The 11,493-nt window shown below is 44.0% G+C and overlaps 3 protein-coding genes across 3 annotated transcripts; 2 read left to right on the top strand and 1 right to left on the bottom strand.

Moving 5' to 3' along the window:
• Nucleotides 1–864: 864 nt before the first annotated feature.
• On the top strand, nucleotides 865–3,316 carry LOC1279438 (protein MEMO1). Its single transcript, XM_061660200.1, has 5 exons — nucleotides 865–1,328; nucleotides 1,478–1,695; nucleotides 1,791–1,941; nucleotides 2,018–2,242; nucleotides 2,317–3,316. The coding sequence occupies exons 2-5, from the start codon at nucleotides 1,641–1,643 to the stop codon at nucleotides 2,771–2,773; spliced, it is 888 nt and encodes a 295-aa protein (XP_061516184.1). The 5' UTR covers nucleotides 865–1,328; nucleotides 1,478–1,640; the 3' UTR covers nucleotides 2,774–3,316.
• An 899-nt stretch (nucleotides 3,317–4,215) lies between these two features.
• Nucleotides 4,216–6,006, top strand: LOC1279437 (tumor suppressor candidate 3). Its single transcript, XM_319154.5, has 4 exons — nucleotides 4,216–4,439; nucleotides 4,558–5,287; nucleotides 5,356–5,518; nucleotides 5,599–6,006. The coding sequence occupies exons 1-4, from the start codon at nucleotides 4,347–4,349 to the stop codon at nucleotides 5,612–5,614; spliced, it is 1,002 nt and encodes a 333-aa protein (XP_319154.5). The 5' UTR covers nucleotides 4,216–4,346; the 3' UTR covers nucleotides 5,615–6,006.
• Nucleotides 6,007–6,051: 45 nt separating this feature from the next.
• Nucleotides 6,052–10,900, bottom strand: LOC1279436 (uncharacterized). Its single transcript, XM_061660198.1, has 5 exons — nucleotides 10,139–10,900; nucleotides 9,622–10,048; nucleotides 9,044–9,553; nucleotides 7,717–8,971; nucleotides 6,052–7,642 (listed from the first exon to the last, which is right to left on the bottom strand). The coding sequence occupies exons 2-5, from the start codon at nucleotides 9,985–9,987 to the stop codon at nucleotides 6,249–6,251; spliced, it is 3,525 nt and encodes a 1,174-aa protein (XP_061516182.1). The 5' UTR covers nucleotides 9,988–10,048; nucleotides 10,139–10,900; the 3' UTR covers nucleotides 6,052–6,248.
• Between the last annotated feature and the right edge of the window lie 593 nt (nucleotides 10,901–11,493).

The raw sequence follows: 11,493 nt of genomic DNA, 5'->3' as shown, positions 1-11,493 counted from the left end.
ATCCACCAAAAACCTGGAATTGGCCCATCTAGTTTGATTATCTTTTAGAAAACCATGTAATCGAACATAACAAACTGCTCGTCGAACATATCACACAGTGTCCAGCTTTCTGACAGAAAGAATATAGGAAAGCAGGGCAAAATGGGCATGTGGGGCAAAATGGGTACCTTCTATTTAAGCATTATTTCACTATAAAAATACTTTCCAATGCTCAAAATGAATTCATTAGAGTGTTCTATGAACACCGTGTAAGCTTTATTACCCTTACATTATAAATAACCAAGAAAGATGCAAAATAAGATTTAGTAGCATATTCATGTAACGGGGAGCTACACTTGGGGCAAAATGGGCAGATGCTTTTGAATATGGCGCTTGGTGAGGTTATGGTGTTGTATTTGTCGCCTCAATAATGGTAACAAGCACAGCTTTAAAAGATTTGATTTTGTAGATCAAAACGTGTAAAAACTGTTTAATTGTGATAACATATTTTTGGAAGAATTTTAAGGACTTTCCTGAACAGAAAAACAAATGAACAAACAAAAGGACGAGAATACTTTTCACGAAACGTGGGCAAAATCATAGACCATTACCTAAGTGCAGTTGTTGTGGCCCATATTGTCGCAAAGTTTTGACGTTTCACGTTTTGTTTACATATGCCCACATATTTACAAAATAGCTTTTCGTAAAACATCAACTTTTATTTTATACTGTTTTCATGATTTTAAGTTATTTTCATTCTATACGGCAATTTTAATCCATAGATAAATGGTGGAGGCATGCAACGATATAATAATAATTGTGTTTAGTGCAATATTCAAAGGAAAATTTAGTAAACTGCTTAACATGCCCTTTTTGCCCCGCTTTCCTTTACGGGATCACCTGTTTCACGCACACTGCTACAAACCTTTGACAGCCCGTAGACCAAAAACAAACAATTTCTGCGTAAAATAATCACAGTTTTATGCTTTTTGCTGCTGTTTCTGTTTGCAATAATCCAAGTTTTTACAAATATTTCGGAATGTATAGAAAAATCTACTGCTAGCAGCTAGCAACACCTGCGCGCACAGTGCTGATTCGAAAACGGTACCAGCTCACACTGAATTTTGACTGCTCCTTCCCTGCCGCAGCCCTTCCGTCCTCTATCCCTTGAGTCTTGCTTTGTTCGACAAAGCAGGGTGAAAGATCATCGACAAATCGTCAAAAGTTTTACGGAAAAAATACTCCAAGCGCCCGAGTATTTGTGTGAAAAAGCGTGGAAAGCTTAAAATATCAACCTCAGATTGCTGCATTCGGTGATAAATTAGGTAGTTCCAACGTGCTTAACTCAGGTAAAACCAAACATTCGCCTATTAGGGAAGGAATGTTGAACTCCTCCCATGGCAGTGTCAAAATAGGTTAATTTTTAATGCATTGCCAAAAATTTGTTTTTTAGACCATAATTATAAGTTTTTGTTTTTCTGTAACATTCATTGTACAGTGTTGGAAGACAATCGTAATCGACAGCCAACCAAAGCCAGTGTGCGTGTGTGCCATTTGAAAAGTCACTTTCACTTTGTTTGACCGAGAAAGTGTGCTCCGGAACGTTTGTACGGGGTGTGACAACGAAAAGCAGCAGCTTCTTTAAAAAACCCTCCTTCAAAATGCCAAATTCGAATCGTTTGGCCACGCATGCTGGTAGCTGGTACACGGATTCAGGTGGGTTATTCTTAACCTTTCTACATTTCGCTTGATTCGCAGCGCAAAAGTATTGATTTTGTTCCGTCTACATTAACGCCACTTCTATTCGGCAGGAGCTGAATTGAACCGTCAGCTGAATGGCTGGTTGAACGATGCAGATCTCACCTTTGGTCCCGCTCGTGCCATTATCGCTCCGCACGCCGGATATCGCTATTGCGGTGCCTGTGGTGCTTGGGCTTATCGGCAAATTAGTCCCGCCGTGGTGTAAGTTGGCACCGTTTGCATCATTTTCATTGAAGTGGAAATAATGGCTGATGTATCTTTTTTCTTCTTTCGACAGAAAACGTGTGTTCATTTTGGGCCCTTCGCATCATGTGCGTCTGTCCCGTTGCGCCCTATCGGCTGTTCAGTACTGCAATACGCCCTTGTATAACCTGAAAGTGGATCAGCAAATCAACCAACAGCTGGAAAGTACCGGCCATTTCAAGTGGATGGACCAAAAGACGGACGAAGACGAGCATAGCATCGAAATGCATCTTCCCTACGTGGCCAAGGTGATGGAAGAGTAAGTTCATATGCACCTGAAACGCCTATTCGCTTTGGATGACCTATAGCCCCGCTTTTTGTCCCGCATTTTAGCTATAAAGATCAGTTTACCATCGTACCGGTGATGGTTGGCTCCATTACCAATGAATGGGAAGAGACCTATGGGAAAATCTTCGCACCGTACCTTGCTGACCCACAGAATTTGTTTGTAATTTCGTCCGATTTTTGCCACTGGGGCCAACGGTTTCGCTACACATACTACGAGGAAGGGTCCGGTCCGATCTACAAATGGATCGAAACGCTGGACAAGATGGGCATGGATTTAATAGAAACGCTGAAAGCGGACAGCTTCAGTGAGTACCTACGAAAGTACAACAACACCATTTGCGGGCGTCATCCGATCGGCGTACTGATGCAAGCCGTCGAAGAACTGAAACGCCGTGGTCATCGGATGAGCTTCAAATTCCTCAAGTACGACCAAAGCAATCAGTGCTGTGATAAGAAAGACTCCAGCGTGAGCTATGCCTCCGGTTCACTGATATTTGAGTGAGCTTCTCCATATTATTCTAATATGACTTCTAACGCGCTCAGCGTCGGATGCGAACGTGCTCATCGTCTTGCGTGTGTGTGTGAGTGAGTGTACTTCTTATTTGCCTCACGTCCAGCGTAGTGCAATTTTTAGTTCTCCTTCTGGTCGGCCACAAAAGCACGTTCCATTCGTATCATTTGTGTCTAAGTGTGTGTATGCGTGTTTCTTTTTCTTCATTTCTTTCCCCATCAAAATAAGCAGCACCGCCGCATAATATAATTTGTTTCTCATTTAAAAGCTAAAGATAAGCTCAACGACATTGTTGATGGAAAAAAGAACAAAATAGCATTCAGGAATGTAATGTGCAAGAATATTTTAACTGAAGCTAAGCATAATTTACGTTGCGCCCTTTTTCTCTCATATCGAATTCTCATTTGGACATTGGATTTAAACATCATATCTTATCAAACCGTTTCAAATGCATATTATAAAGGTTAAAAATGAAAGGAATAGTTTAAGTTTGAATAAATAAAAAGTTTTTTTTACATCGTTTATATCCTTCAACTGCTCTTGTAGTTTGTAATAAACATGTGTCTAATAACTGAAGTGGATGTAGTTTCGTCAGATTTTAATTTCAGATTTCTTCTCGTATTGAAATGGTACAATTGTTTATCTCTCTGATTTGTGAAACTCTTATTGGTTAATCGAAACACTCAACACCTGAAACAAAATGTAAACATGCACTGATTGTACATTTAAACGCAAAATGTTATAGAAATTTCACATTTTTTTTAACTCTTGACTTATCTATTTGGCTTTTCCATGGAACTCTGCGAACATTTTTGTAGCATTTGGCTCTTTCCGTCGCAAAGTTTGACGACCGCTGGGCTATCGTACAAGTGCACCGGTTCCTGCGAGGTTCAATAATTATCCGGTTCGGACTTTTTGTATTGAGGATTCCCTATTCAGTGATGTGATTATGCCCAATCCACATTTGTAAGGAACACGTCCTTATGTCCTTACGTTAAATGAGGTGATAAATAGATTAAAAAACTGATATACAGTGGAGCGTCGTTTATTCAGGCTCATCGAGACACGACACGAATTAGGCATTTTTTATTAACTCCATGTTTTTTCCAATGAGAATATTTGAAATTTGCCATGAATTTTAGTAATTTTGTTATGCCAATCTCCGTTTGTTATCAAATATCCTCCTCAGAGCGCAATGTTACCTTTGTATTGAACTGTCATTTCTCAACAACACGGATAAACGGACAGCCGAATAAAAGGAACCAGGATAAACGGCACTCCACTGTATTTTAAAATTTTACAATTTTTTCTCCTCGATTTAAAACTGTGAATTCAGCTGTGAAGCTAAACCATCCGAGAAATGGGAGTTGCCACGCTCTCGCGTAATGTAAACGCGGCTTTACCGCATCACGATGGCAGGCGAAACTTGACAGAATGCAATTTGTTTGGTACACGTCACAAGTGTCAATTGGTGCCGAAAAGCAACATCACAAGAAAGATCAATTCAAGTCGATTGCAGCTCTTCTCCGGTTCGGTTCGGTTCCGGTTGGCCAGGCTAGTCAGGATGAAGCTACTACTAAAAATTGCTGTACTTACGGCAATATCGCTGTGTCTGTTCCAGCTAGCCAACAGCCAATCTTCCAAAAATGCGCGAGGCGTAAGTACACTACCATCTAGACCGGCTTCGGATGCAACGAAGTGCGGAGCTGTGTATGCTGACGTTGATGTTTACATGTTCTTCCTATCTAATCGGTTCCCGTTCCGTTCCCTTGCAGCAGGGACAACAGTCTCTGTCCGAAAAGGTGCAGCAACTGCTGGACATGAACACGAAGCGTCCGGTGCTGCGTTTCAATGGCAACAAATTCCGGGATTTTGTCAAGTCAGCCCCACGGAACTACTCGATCATAGTGATGTTTACGGCCATGGCACCCGCGCGGCAGTGCGTGATTTGCCGACATGCTCACGACGAGTACACGATCGTGGCCAACTCGTACCGCTACTCGCAGACCTACTCCAACAAGCTGTTCTTCGCCATGGTCGACTTTGACGAAGGTTCGGACGTGTTCCAGATGCTGCGACTAAATACGGCACCCGTGTTCATCCACTTCCCCCCGAAGGGAAAACCGAAACCGGCCGACACGATGGACATCCAGCGGGTGGGAGTGTCGGCGGAAGTGATCGGCAAGTGGATTCAGGAGCGTACCGACATTCAGATCCGAATTTTCCGCCCACCCAACTATTCCGCTACCGTTGCGATTCTGATGCTGTCGCTGTTTGTCGGCGGTTTCCTGTACCTGCGCCGAAACAATCTCGACTTTCTGTACAACAAGCAGATGTGGGCGCTGATCGCGGTGGTGTTCTGCTTCGCGATGGTTTCGGGACAAATGTGGAACCACATCCGCAGCCCGCCGTTCGTGCACAAGAGCCAAAATGGTGGCATTGCGTACATACACGGATCCTCCCAGGGGCAGCTGGTGATTGAAACGTACATTGTCATGTTTTTGAGTAAGTATTGAGTAACCCACCGACAGTTGAAGTGGAGACCAACAATCGCATGATTCGTCTTATTACAGATGCCATGATTGTGCTGGGAATGGTATTGTTAACGGAGGCTGGCTGGCAGAATGATCATCGTAAGAGTAAGGTCACAGCAATTGTGGGCCTATTTTTGGTGGTTGTGTTCTTCTCGCTGATTCTTTCAATATTCCGATCCAAAGCGCAGGGATACCCTTACAGGTAAGCCGCTATTTCTAGCAGTGCCGCTGAAGTATTGTAACAGATAACTCCAATCTAAAATTACTATTTAACTATTTCAGCTTCCTATTTAAGTAAAAAAATAGTTTAAGTATAAAGGAGCGTCCGTCTAAAATTAACGCACCAGGTGTGAACGCGTGAATCACATGTATTGGATCGCTAGTTGTGCAATCGCGGGAACGTAAAAAACGTAAAAATTCCATATTTCAGTCTTTAGTTCAAGCAAAAATAAATAAAAAAAAAGTCAGAATCTTTCTCAACCCGAAGAAGATGTAAACATGCATCGGTAGAGTTAGCGGTTTGATTTAAAACATAGATAATGAACATATAAACTAAACCTCCTCACACGCAACCTTTCCTGTGGAACGTTGCTCAAAAGTTAAGAAAAAAATCCCACTAAGTTGTATCAAGCAATAGTGACTGAGCTAATAAACAATTCAATTCGACGATGAAGAGACAGACGAAACGAATGTTAATCGCTTCTCGACAATAATTAGCAAAATAGGAAAGAAACATTACAGAAATAAGTGACCAACTTGGTCGTCTATTATCATACATTTACGGTACAACGAATATAGAACTTTAGCATCACGATAAGCCCTTCTTAAAACAGAGGATTCTTAAAATGGGTTCTGCATCTCAACATGACCAGCTGTTGATAGTGTTGTCCTATACATACGGATTGAGTAAGGCAGTTTACAATAACCTATTGCTACACAATTACTATACTGTTATTATTTTTCTGTGTGATCGTCTTTCGTTTGAGAGACCTAGTCTTAGCATCGACAGGGGTCGAGGGTAGTTTACCCGCACCGCCGCCTCCCGCCAGCTCCACTGTCGAACTGCCCTCCTCATCTTCATCGACCTGTTTGGACGGGGTGCCGCCCCCTTTCCCCGGCCGGGAGTGTGTTTTCTGATGCCTGTTCAAATCGCCGTGGCAGCGGAACTTTTTATCACATAAGCTGCACTGGTGCGGTTTCTCGCCCGTGTGTATCATCCGGTGCGCCTGCAGGTACGTACTCGCCCGGAACGCTTTGTTGCAGTACTCGCAGACAAAGTTTTTCTCGTTCGTGTGAATGCGCCGGTGCAGCACGAGCGAGTAGCGGCGGGCAAACTCTTTGCCGCAGAACTCACACTTGTGGCTCTTCTCGTTGGAGTGTTTGGAGATTTTGTGATACTTTAGGTCGCCCCACTGCCGGAAGTGGTGCCCACACTCCTCACATTTGTACGGCTTTTCGCCCGAATGGAGCCGCTCGTGCACCTTCAGGGCGCTGCAGGTGAAGAAGCACTTCTGGCACGTCTGGCATTGGTACGGCCGTTCGCCCGTGTGCTGCAGATGGTGGTAGGAAAATGCAGTCTTGGATTTAAACCACCGTCCACACTCCTCGATCGGGCACAGGTATTTGTACACTTTTGCATTACTGCCAGCATCCGTCGCTGTCCGCCGTTCCTTATCATTTGAACACATTTCTTCTTCTTCCTCTTCTACTTCTTCGTCTTCGTTGCCCTGTACCTGGGATGCGACTCCCTCATCATCGCTACACTGATAATCGTCGTCGATTGGTGGTTCATTTCGTGCGCCCGTCGATTCATCGTTGAGCGGTTCAACGCCCGATGCGCCAAGGTCTATGATTTGCATTTCATTGTATTGGGACGTTTCCTCACCATTCTCCTCCTCCTCCTCCTCCTCCGGCTCCGGTTCGTAATCGTCATCTTCGTCGGATTTTTGTTCTCGTTTCAACAGTCTCGTCTCTCTTAGATCCGATATTTGGCCACAGTGGGATGGTGCAAATGAAGCCACCGACAGTTTGCTGATCGTATTGGAAGAGAGAAGAATGGAGGTAAGGGGGTTCAGGCTATCGGTGGATTGGAACGAAACGGCACGGGACTCGGCGAGTGCATCAACGGTAGAAAGCAACGGAAATGGTGTCGAATGTAACGGTTGCAGTTGTTGCAAATTTTGCGCTTCAGCCGACGGTAGGCCCGGCACGTATGTTTCATTCCTGGAAGACCCATTCAGTGAACTCGAGTTTGTAAGCTGCTCACAGGTGGCAGCATCCAGTGGCTTCAGCAATGTCGAATCTGCGGATTCCGTTTGTAAAAGCTCTAAAAAAGGAAAATAAAAAGGCGGTGTAACTGCATTTTCATCTACTTTAACGCACTTTAACGCGATATCATACCTGCATCGTTAAATTGAGCTTTACTAAGAAGCAGCAAAAAGTTGTCGCCTCCGCTTGGAATATGAATTTCATGTGAGTCGAGCGATCCTCGGGACAGTGCCATATGCTGGCCACTCTTTTCAGGTTGCTGCATGGCAGTGGTTGCGGTAGAACCGGCGGCAACAGCGCTGCCATTATTAGCATCATCAGCATGATTCGGAAACCAGTCTGCACTGTTCGCTACGCACAGCTCCTCGGTCGTATCCGTATCGACCGTTTCCTGCACCTTTTGTACCACATTCCGGATGCCTTCCAGCATGTCTTCAGTCTCGCTAAATTCTCCACCATTCTCGGAACATTCCAGCACTATCATGGCATCGTTTAGCGACTGATGTTGCAGCAAACTGTCCACCGTTTTTGCACAGCTCGCACTGGAGCTGGTCGATGTGGACAGTAACGCTTTTGCGTCACTGTTCTGTGCCGGGTTTTGTTCTTCAGCCGCCTGGCCCTGTTTCATGGTACGATCGTTCTTTAGCTTTTTCGTGTGCTTCACACGAGGCAGCTTGGGCTTCGCTTTTTTACCATCTAGCGCTACCTGCGTTGATAATGCAATAACTTTCATTGCAGTTGCGTTTCTGTTTGCATCCGTTGTATTATTCCCATTTACAGGTGTCAAGGAGGGCTCGTAATGTTCCTTCAGGTGGTTAAAGAACATTCGCTGATCTTGAACTACTTTGCCACAAAGTTGACAGGAAAAAGAATTCCCCGGATGCTGCGAGGCCGATGGCGATTGCTGTGCTTTGGGCGTGTTGCCTTTGCCATTATTTCCCGGATGTAGCGAAGATGAAGGACCGTAATTTGGATTGCTCGTTGACTCGAATGAACCAACCCCAGTTACTGTTGCGTCACGGTGCGAAAGCTGAATGTTTGCCAGCATTAACGATTGCTCCATTTCGGAAACATCGCCGCAAAACGCGTCCTTTGTATCGGTCATCTTCTTTGCCAAACGCTTCTTGTGAGGGAGATTGATGTTACCCAACTGTGCGCACGATACACTCTCGATCGATGCCACACACTCCGCCATATCGTCGTCGTGTGTGCGCGATTCACACTCCATAATGCTAGCGGCAACACTTTTCGATGCCGCTAAGCTATCAGCAGCAACGGTAAATATCGTACGCTGATTATGCGGTAGGAGCGAGGGAAGAGTTGCGCAGGAAAGAAACCGTTTCGAAGATTCGTTTAAACTCATCGTGTTGATGGCCATTGTTGAGCTCTAAAAATAAAAAGAGCGAACAAAAATGCGTCATTCTAGTTCTACAATATTATTGGTGGATTAAATGCTTACGCTGTGTACATCGGATGACAGTGGAGCCGAGGAGACGATGGGAAGCAAAGAACTATTGTGACTGTATGCTTTCAGCGTCACATCAACGGACGGTAGCAACGTACCAATGCTGCTGGATACAGGTGCGTCCGAATGTCCAAGTGACGATATTTGTTGGCCATTCGAGAGCTCCACAATACTCTGATGATGGAGCAAATGTCCCTGTGCTTGGTGTTGCAGGTGCAAGTGCGAACTAGTTGCATGAGGAAGACTATAATGATTATGATTATGATGATGATGATGCTGCTGCTGTTGCTGTCCCTGCTGTTGTTGGTGTGTGGTCACAGTCGCAAGAGCGTTTGCCATTACATCAAATCCATCGCCCCCTGAGCTGGTGGCATGCAGAGGGAAGTGTACGTAACTATCAATCGTGCCACCGATCTGACCTAATCCATTGCTAATGGGCGAAGAGGATTGACCAATGTGCATCATTTTGTCGTACGACGATAGCGTACTGAATCCGGGAATATCCTAAAATGGAAAAATGGAAACGCTAAAATCTAACCGGCTTTGCAATCTTCCATCAATCTTTGCATTACCTTGGTATCAGCAGCTTCCTTGCTCGTTTCACTGGTAAGCGAATGCAACTCTTCGGTGGAGGTGCCAAAGGGCCGATAGTGATGCTCCATGAGGGCGGATTGCATTCCAATCGAGCTGGTCGTGCTGGACGAAACCGAATTGATGTAATCATTAAGCAAATTGGTCGGCAGCTGACTGGATAACAGGTCCGTGCCCAATAAGGTCGATTCGATGTACTCCTGCTCCCTTCCAGCATGGGACATTCCCGTGCTGGTGATGAAGTGTAATGAACCACTGTCGGCGGACTGTAGGGTGGTGCGAAGGACTGCTTTCGACATGTCCTGATGCCCATCGATCGATCCCCCCAGATGTTCCAAATGGTCCATTTTGTGCAGATGTTTGTAGTGGGTTGGAAAATAATTGGACACATGCAGAGAAGAGTGTAATCTGTAACGATATGTACACAATTGTAAATGGTTTAAGTTATGGTTCAATATCAGTAAATAATAATTCTTCAATGCTTATGTTCGTACATACCTCCAACTATATAATTTGTTAATAATGGCCTTAAATAACTATCGTTCGCTTTTTCCGCCGTTTTGAAAGGATTTCCTATTTGTTTTATTTTTCCTGTCACTGCAACAATTTATGTTTTGACTTTAGTTTTAATTGCCACGACATTTTCGCGTGCTCGGAAGTTTAATTAATACATAAATCGCAGCGCCATACGAGACCCTGCAGTCCGCATTGCCAACAGGAACAAGAAACGATTGTTATTTTGGCTTCAATTATGATGAATACTGGCGTTCTCTGTACAGAAATTCATTTTGTTCTAGCAACAGCTCATGTTTGTGCACGCTGTACTCGCCTAGCCAGGCCCCAGCCAGTAGTCCTACGGATTATTCCATCCATATCTTTCGTCACAATGTGGGTTATTGCGAAAGGTGCTTCACTTGATCCAGCCAACTAGCTCGCTGACTACCTGATCAGTATCGTGTAGGTTTTTGGACACAGGGGCTTGATTTTTTACGAATATTTTACAAAAATATCAAGCTGTACGTATCTCATTGCTATACATAACTCTGTCCTGCTCTGGGTCGCACACGCATGGTTGTTACACGCCGAATTTATATAGATACACTAACTACTACTTTCGTAGATGGGTTGAGCCGGTTGTCAAATAATGTTAATTTAATAAAAAATAAGGAATTTATTGAAAAATTCAGTCTGTTGGATTCTTGCAAACACTAGCATTTGTAAACAAGACACCTTTTGTTGAAAAGCTTGTTTTGATTGACTGTCGGCTACTGTCAAACTGCCAATGATTGCCAGCATTGGCAGGTAACCACAAGAAACAAAATGTTTCATGAATGTGGTGTCTAGATCAATTTCCTCGTTCCTCGGACCACATACCTCGGATCATAAGCAGCAAATATACTCCAAAACGAGCAAACTTATGCCATGAACTAAAAATGTCTAACATGACATGACCTAAACGTTAAATTATTCAATACTCTAAACGGAATCCTATATGACTCCGTTTAGCAGTCGGTGAATGACTGCTTAGGACGGTGGCAACGCTTTTTCGCATGCGATTTTATCGGACGGCCTGTCAAATTTTTGTATGGGATTTGACAGATAACGTCGGACGACGAAATCGCACGTCCGACGTTATCTGTCAAATCCCATATAAATCTCATCCGATAAAATCGCATCTGATGAGCGTTGCCACCGCCCATAAGGGCCCTGTCTGTGTTTCGTCGCAAGCGATATTATCGCACGTGCTGTCAAACGCTTTTTCGATTCATATTGCGATTATTTGATGATTTTGATAGTTTAACAAAATAATTTGAAAAAATAGTTTGAGGTTGTTCCTTCAAAACACCACACAA

This window comes from Anopheles gambiae, chromosome 3, assembly GCF_943734735.2.
Source record: "Anopheles gambiae chromosome 3, idAnoGambNW_F1_1, whole genome shotgun sequence".
Classification (NCBI taxonomy): Eukaryota; Metazoa; Arthropoda; class Insecta; order Diptera; family Culicidae; genus Anopheles; species Anopheles gambiae.
This window is presented reverse-complemented; position numbering and strand designations above follow the sequence as displayed.